We start from the raw sequence: 7999 nt of genomic DNA, 5'->3' as shown, positions 1-7999 counted from the left end.
GGCAGGTGTTTGGACCTGATGCGATAATTGCTGTCACAAACAGTGCACCTATGTATCCGCCTGCAGCGAAACCATAAACCGTTGTCCCACGATCCACACATACACATGCGTATGTGGCGGTATGCACCGCATTTTGCAATTGGCTCCCAGCTCCACTCATCCCCCCACACGGGTACGGGTACGGGCCCGGTCACGGACACCTCCCACGTCCTCTATATCCGCGAGAGCCTGACAGGCCGTGCCCGTTGGTTTAGTCAATTTTGGTTTGTCGTTTGCAGGCTGGCTGGCTGGCTGGCTGGCTGGCTCGTAGGTTGTATGTTGCAGGTTCACAGGTATACCGCGATGAGCAGCGAACGGTGATTACTTAGTAGCTGCACGCCGGCGACGGCCACGTCCACGTCCTCCTGTTGAATGCAGAGAAATGAATGCACAGAATGTGAAATCTAATAAACATATATTGACAGATGGATCAGAAGCATCAGTAGCTGGATCAAGACGAATGGAAGGGTGACGGCGACCTCGTTACGAGTGCTGCTATTTGACTTTATCCAATCACCAAAGAAGGAAACATCCGTGTAGACGCCGGCCGATTTGGGCTCGCCGCAGCCGGCACCAAACGAGACGACGCCAACTACAATGCTGTTGCACATGAGGGGACCACCGGAGTCACCCTGGCAGCTATCCACCTCGTGGTCGTTCGCGTCCGAGGCACAAATCATGCCCTTGGAGAAGCCCTCCAGCGAGGAGCAAAAGGATTTATCATTGACCGCCACATCACCATTGACGGCCTCATCGGGAGTTGGACCGAACTGAGGGAAAGAATGAAATGAAAGACAGGTTAGAACTAGGGAGCGGCAAGTGGGGCAGCTTGGGCCAACTTGGAACCACCTGTATGACCGTGCCCCAGCCCACGACGGTGCACTTCAGTCCCGGCGGTGGCGAGGAGCTTGATAGAGTAATAATTTGGACGAAATCGCCATCAGGGTTCAAGTCTTGCTTTAACAAGAGTAGGCCTATGTCATTCTTGAGCTGCCTTGGCGAGTACTTCGGATGAGGCTTTGCCGAAGAAACCTCTCGGATCTGCGTTTGGTCTGTGCGCTGCAACCGTCGCGGCGTACCGGCCACGATCCTGATCCTGCTGGCCTTTATCCTGGTAGTTCTGCATTGGGAAGAGGCCAAAGCAAAGGCATGAAATCAGGTGGCTGCAGTAGCAGAGAAAAGCAGCTACCCGGTACAGACCCCTTGTAGAGGCAATGGCCAGCCGTTAGAATGACCTTCGTGGAAATGACTGCTCCGCCGCAAAAATGATTATCGCCAAAAAATTTGCGTTCCTTTTCTGAGCGTACAGAGACCACATATTTGACCAAGTTGTTTTTCTCCGGCCGATATCCGCCTGTGATCAGAAAGTGAAAGTCGGACATTTTGCCATAGCTTCCATTTGTTCTCAACAGTTTTCCCACGTCCTGATCCAGCATATTGGAACCCGACCATTGTCCTAGTGTTGAGGTGTAGGTGGCGGTGGACCCAAACTCGGACATGAGCATGCCGAGATCCCTGCTGCTGGACGGATGCCGGTTGCCAGTTGCTTGTGGCGGCGAGGCAACGCCGTTTTGCAAAACCGTCCACATCACCATCACGATGCAAACAACAAATTTTGACGGTCTTATTTTCATGTTGCTTTTCAGTAATAACTGACTGGAAACGCCAGTAGAGGCGACTGCTACCCCTACTGATCCGGAGTGTCGTAGCGTCTATATTCCAATCATTCCAGTCATTGGGAGGCGATCTGATAGGCATATGAAAAATTCCCGCACATAAATAACTGAAACGCGTAAGTGGGTGTAGGTGTGTGGGGGACAGAGGAACAGTGGGTTGTGTGTGGAGTGTGAAGTGTAGCAACAGGAAGCATTACTTACTTGGTCTACTGCGCTCTGCAGTTAGACAAATTCCGGGTGCACTTTGTCAAGTCAAAGTCAAAACACCCGCTACACCCGCCTCAACCGCTACACCCAGCCTTAGCCAGCCAACCAACCGGCGACAGGGGGTGCTGGTCTTGTCAAGTTTGGTATCTCTCACTCTCCTTCCCACAGGCACCGGTTCTCGAGCCCGTTCTCTCGTCCTGCCGTCAAGTAAGTAGTTGGTTGTTTCATGTCACTTACGAGTAAGTCGTAGCCTTTCCATGCTTTTGCCTTTGCCTTTGCCTTTGTCGGCGTGCCCGGGTGTCTGCCGAGTTGAAGGTGTTGGTCGGGGCCGTTATCATTAATTTGCAGGCTGCTTTTTACAATATTTTACAAGATATTCCTTTTCCCCTACGCTCCACACTCCATACTGATGATAGGCAAAACGAGGTCGGGGTAGACTCCTAGACCATAGTTCTCGTGAGAGAGAGCTTTTGGGGGGGTTTTGCCTCGACCAAGTTTTTAAGTTGACTTGTCATTTTGTCCGCTTACTAAAGACAAATTTGTGCGGAACGAACAAAAAATAGTCTCCATATTTTACCAAGCGGCCCACATTCATTCATATTCACCTACAGATTCAGATTCTGACTGAGACTGAGACTGATACTCCCACCCACCGTGCAGCAGCTTGAACATTTCCTGCGTGCTACAGGAAGCCCGGAAAGCAGGACCATTATGGAAGAGAGAGGCAATCGTATCTCTGCGTCTGTGGCCACACAAGCTTTTAATTGTCCTTCAACAATTAACAACTTTAGCAAATTTCGATCAGCCCTATGGGTTTTCAGAGCGGGAAAATGCCAAAGCACTGAAATTTATGTGATGTGAGAAGTAGAAGCAGTAGGCAGCAGCTGTGAAAATTCCCGTAGGAGCAAGGCATCCACACAATTATGGCACCTGACTGCCCTCAGATAGCAGACAGTGGACATGGACTGCCATACATATTACTTATCGGTCATGGACTACGAATCCAAGCATTGATTATTGTTGCCTTTTGCAGTTTTAACTAAAACTCATTGAGGGCCCAGGATTGCCGAATCCAAGCACCAGCCAAAAACCATTCTGACGACTCACGATTGTCGAGAGCTCAGGCGGAGGAGCTGCAGCTTCGAAAATGCCAGAGACAAAGCCGTAGTAGGAGCCGTAAATTCCGTATACTGCTTTGCCCCTCAGGACATTTTGGCTACGCTCCTGCTCTGTTTTTGTTTGCATACATTGATTGAATTTGTTCACGCCATTAAATTTGCAAATTGCTATCGGCAATTTTGCATAAACTGCACTGTAAGATTTTACAGCACAACTTCCAGTCAGTGTCTACTACTGCCCTGCACCTGCACCTGCACCTGCATTGCTAATATCCCTGGCCCAAGCCCCGTGCCCCTGCACCGGCTTTGCCTTCAGCTACGGCTTGGTCCATTGTCCGTGTGTGTGGATGTTTCTCACAAGGACAAGGACAAGGACAGCCAGACCTGGACCAGGACCAGGACCAGGACCAAGTCCGGCACTCGCATACGAGTCATTAAATATTCATACGGCAAACCACGCAAAGCAACCCCAGAGTGCTGGCACTTGATGACACATTTGATTCCCGCCTGTCATCGCATCGGCCAAGTGCAAGGCCGAGCGTGTGGTAATTGCCATGGACAAGAGTCCCGCTTCAGATTCAGACTCCAGCTGGTAGCCGTCATCAGTCTGGGATATGTTTGGATAGGGATAGGGATGATAGGGATGGTTGCGATCTGGTTAAGGACCGATTCAGGCTTGCGACCCAGCTGACCTTTGTCTGATTCGCATATGAGAGTCACAAGCACTGCTTAAAAGAAAAAGCGCTGACAAATTGAACTTATCTGTCCTGAGGGAGCAGGAAGCAAAGCTTTTCCGCCGTGACAGGTTGGATTGCACGGGGATTTGGCACGCGGTTCGGGATCGGTGCAAGGGGCGTGTGGAATTTCCCGAAAGTCGTTTCAAGATATTTACAATAATACTTTAACTTTAAGACGACTGTTGCCTCCGCTCCAACAAGTACATTCAGGCATTCCATTGTCTCTGAGAGGCTGTGGCAGAGGGTGCCCCAGGCGGGCTCAGTGCTGGGCCACTGGTAATATATTCACATTACCCCACTCAGCAACTCCTCCGCACTCGCAGCACTGCCCCCGTTTATTTCAGTTGCGGGCCTCTCAAATTTATGATAAAAGTTGCGCTGAGTGGATAGCGGATGGGGCTGCCACTGCCCCTCGCGTCCCGCGGCAATATTTCAACAATTCTCATTTCGATGCAGCTCAGCCTTGGTGAAGGTCAATGGTAGCTGGGGCAGCCTCGGTCATTTCCCAGACAACCGATGAGTCCCACGATGAAGTAACCCACTGCAACTGATGCGCATATGCAGTATTCACAGGTGAGGGTAATGTATTTGTCAGCTAAGCTCCGCTATCAAATCATAGTATTGCGTTCTGCGGTATTCGCAAATCGTAAGGTTCTTTCCAATTCAAACTCGGTTGCTATTTAGCTGCCGATTTCTAAAATGAACTGGACATAGCACATAAATAAACATTTGTACTGGCAGAAAACCACTATAAACATATTTGCTGATGTTTTGAGTTTATATTTACATATTTATTTAATACATTTGCTCTTACTTTGGGGTGTGGTCGCAAACACTAAGTTGGTCGTAAATAGTCGCCGGCGCACAGTGGGCCAGCAGTCGAAACGAGGTGACAAAACTCAAAGAATAGATAGAGAGATGGAGATGGAGAATTGCATAGAATAAATAAACACATCTAATAGAGAAATTCCTGAGCTTTCAAAAATCGAATTTATAAAATAATAAACTTTTATTCACTTAATGCATCTTTCAGGTAGAATAAAAAGTAAACTATGTAACGTATGATTCGGTTTTTGGTATCTTTAAATCGATATTTCTGTTTTTATCAGTACTAATAAAAACTGGTTCGTTGCATACATAGTTCTAAAGAAAAACGAATTTTCCACACTATCTAATATGAGGCCAATTTTTCAACTTTGACTTAAGTTTACAAAAATCACCATCTAAATTCTCCCCCGAGCCATTTTATACCCAATACTCAAAATGAGTATTGGGGTATATTAGATTTGTGGTAAAAGTGGATGTGTGTAACGTCCAGAAGGAATCGTTTCCGACCCCATAAAGTATATATATTCTTGATCAGCATCAATAGCCGAGTCGATTGAGCCCTGTCTGTCTGTCCGTCCGTCCGTCTGTCCGCAGTTCGGAGCGGTTTGGCTTCTAGATAGATTTAATTGACGCAACATCGCACGAAAAACGGTCAAAAAGGGCGGTCGCAGGTACAAAATCCCATAAAATAATATTTTTATTTTCAAATGCAGTTTATTTCATGGAGATATCCCTTTTCGTTCAGAAGCTATTAAACTGAATTGGCCGAAGATCCCACTGTGTTGTTTTGGTTTAATCGGAGGATTCTCCTTCGTCGTCAAAGATAAGATCTTGTTCGGTATGTGGCACATCAAATACAGTGTATGCGTTTTTGGTAGGATTTCTGCGGGACAAAAAAGGGAATTTAATTTCTCTAGAATGTGGATGTAGATTTAACTTACTTGAGAGCGTACATGGCACGCACTCAAAGTGAAGCACTGCGGCTGTTGAGATCACGCTGCAGACGCGCCATGGACGTCCGTCATGGACGTAGGCGTGGTCTTATAATTTTCTGCTACTATAGAAGGCCCTTGGCTGGTCTTTGAACTGACAGAAGTCGTCGGTTGCGAAACGTCCGGGCAGTGCCCGGTAGAAGCTTGAGACGGTTGGCGTTGCACAAACTTATCCATCCTTTGAAGGTGCTTCCGCACGTGCCAAAATCACGCAACAATAAAAATGAATACAAATTTTACTATACCCAGCCTGGCCTTACGAGTATATGTTTGTTAATACGATAAGTAAATTCGACATTATACGCGATGGTATTCTATAGCCAGATTGAGAGTCAGCTTGTAGTCAAAACAGGATGCCATCAAAATAGTCAGCAATTGCGGATCTGACCTCAAAGCTAATGTTGTCCCCGAAAGATCTGGCTATACGAAACTAGAAGGTCGTTGGAGAGTTATGAGAGGGAAGGACGTCTCGTACCGTCGCCTACTGGGCCAGTAACCTGTGGGTCTGGACTGGGATTGTTTGGCAGATTGAACTCGCGAGGCAAGGGCCACCTCAGCTCTGCTGCAAATTAGTTTTCCGCTCGACCAGAGTTACGTAATGGGCATAATCCTAATTATCCCTGCCATTTGTCGTGCTGTCGGGCACGTTGCCTCTACTGCTTGTTGCCTCTTCTGGAAATGGAATGGAATGGAGTGCGGTCCATGTCCATATGTCCAAGCCATCTCTATAACTATTCGAGTGACCGCATTCAGGGTGGACATCCATTGGTGCCGTTTTCCCGGCGAGCTCCTTTGAAGCTCGGTATCTGCCAAGCTGAGGGCTTAATTGCATTTTTTTTTCAGCGCACCGCTTCACCGTCACAAGGTTGGGGACAGACCCAACGAATGCACTCTGAGGCATTTTTCCACGGTTGATTGAATTTGGAAATGCTGTCGACTGCACTCGCAAGTTGTCGGCGGCTCTGTCCGTACAAATTACATTAGTTGCAGTGAGGCCGCGGCTTATCTTATTAAGTGCAGTCATAGATATCCCAGGTCCCATAGACACTCCACTCGGTGTCCTGCGTTGAGAAATCCCCTGTGCGACCAATCTGACTTCCTCCGCACTAGCTGGGCCAGGATAGACCATCGACATCCTGCACTCGCCGCTACAGAGTGCCTGCCGACGACGACGACGGTGCACACAAAGTTATGTGTCGGACATACCTCCGCACCGGGGCATGCCTAGAGCACTCGTCAGACGGCACGTTCAATCTGGAATAACTTTTGGCAAACACACACATTTTGACTCCCATGATACCGCTGGATGAGGCGGCGGCGGCGGCGCCACAAAGTGGCTTATTATAATTTCCAAAATAAACTAACTGTATGCTTTGGTTACGCTCTCGTCCTCGTCTGTCTAAAAGTGAAAATAATATTGTAGTTGAAATATCAACATTGACACCCGTCCAATGTCTGCGTGTGTGTGGGTCTGTGGCTGCTGCTGTTGCTGCGATGTGTGGAATGGCGCTTGGTCCCTGTTTTTGGGGCACTTTAAAATGGCAAGCGAAAAAGGGTTCAATTCGACGGTCTGTCTGTCTCTTTTTGTGTGTGTGCCACCCAGGCATCCAGGCAGCTAGCCAGCTAGCCAGCCATTCAACATAAGCATATTAGGCGTCGCCTCTGTCATTCGGGAGTGGAGTGGAGGCTGGGTTGCTGTCGCGGATATGGGTGTGGGTGGTAGGTGTGGAGGTGTGGGGGCGGGCCGACACTAAAACGTGACGTTGAATCCAATGTGATGCTCAAGCGTGTGAAAATACCAGAAAGACGTGTTGCTATTAAATGGTCTGAATGCCGGGTGCTCCCATCGCTACCATCGCTGGATCGCTTGGCGCGTGTGCTCTTGGCCGCCGAGCGTATTTATGGCCGTACTCGTAAGTTAACAGACAGCGGAAGTGATACATCAAGGACACACAAACACACACCCACACAAAGGAGAGACCAGTGCACTGCAGTGGAGCACATTTCTGTATGTGATTCGTCTTTACACACGTTTGGAATTAATCCAGCAGTTACTTAACTAACAGTTTTGAAAATTTTGTTTAGTTTTTACCAACTCTCTGGGCACCCGAAACGAGCTGAAATCCTGGGCAAATCCGATTTCCCGAATTGGCGGCCAGTGGCTTTTGCCAGACACTGCACTTGACCGCTTTGCAGGGCATGCATTTGACACGCTCGGACGCTATGGACTGTGCATACCAGGCATTGGATTTTAGATTGGGCCATGAATTGGGCCCAGTTTTTGACAGGCCATCAACGTCAGTGTTGGTGCTGGCCCAGACTTGGCCGTAGCCGAAGGCTGGCTGTGCTCTCCTGCTAATGCTGACTCATCGAATCATTCTCAATGTTTGCAGCTTCGTTGG

At 48.4% G+C, this 7999-nt stretch overlaps 1 protein-coding gene across 1 annotated transcript; it reads right to left on the bottom strand.

Annotated features, from left to right (window-relative positions):
• Positions 1-437: 437 nt before the first annotated feature.
• On the bottom strand, positions 438-1741 carry LOC108165256 (trypsin-3). Its single transcript, XM_017301293.2, has 3 exons — positions 1240-1741; positions 889-1159; positions 438-809 (listed from the first exon to the last, which is right to left on the bottom strand). Exons 1-3 carry the CDS (start codon positions 1671-1673, stop codon positions 444-446), a joined length of 1071 nt encoding a protein of 356 aa, XP_017156782.1. The 5' UTR covers positions 1674-1741; the 3' UTR covers positions 438-443.
• Between the last annotated feature and the right edge of the window lie 6258 nt (positions 1742-7999).

The sequence above is a fragment of the Drosophila miranda genome, chromosome XR (genome assembly GCF_003369915.1).
Source record: "Drosophila miranda strain MSH22 chromosome XR, D.miranda_PacBio2.1, whole genome shotgun sequence".
Taxonomy (NCBI): Eukaryota; Metazoa; Arthropoda; class Insecta; order Diptera; family Drosophilidae; genus Drosophila; species Drosophila miranda.
This window is presented reverse-complemented; position numbering and strand designations above follow the sequence as displayed.

Excerpts from the sequence above, each read along its gene's own strand:
- LOC108165256 (XM_017301293.2), bottom strand. The coding sequence starts at position 1,673 with ATGAAAATAAGACCGTCAAAATTTGTTGTTTGCATCGTGATGGTGATG. Across the intron at positions 1,160-1,239 it reads GGCCATTGCCTCTACAAGGG|AACTACCAGGATAAAGGCCA; the intron begins GTCTGTACCGGG and ends TTCCCAATGCAG. Across the intron at positions 810-888 it reads GCTGGGGCACGGTCATACAG|TTCGGTCCAACTCCCGATGA; the intron begins GTGGTTCCAAGT and ends TCTTTCCCTCAG.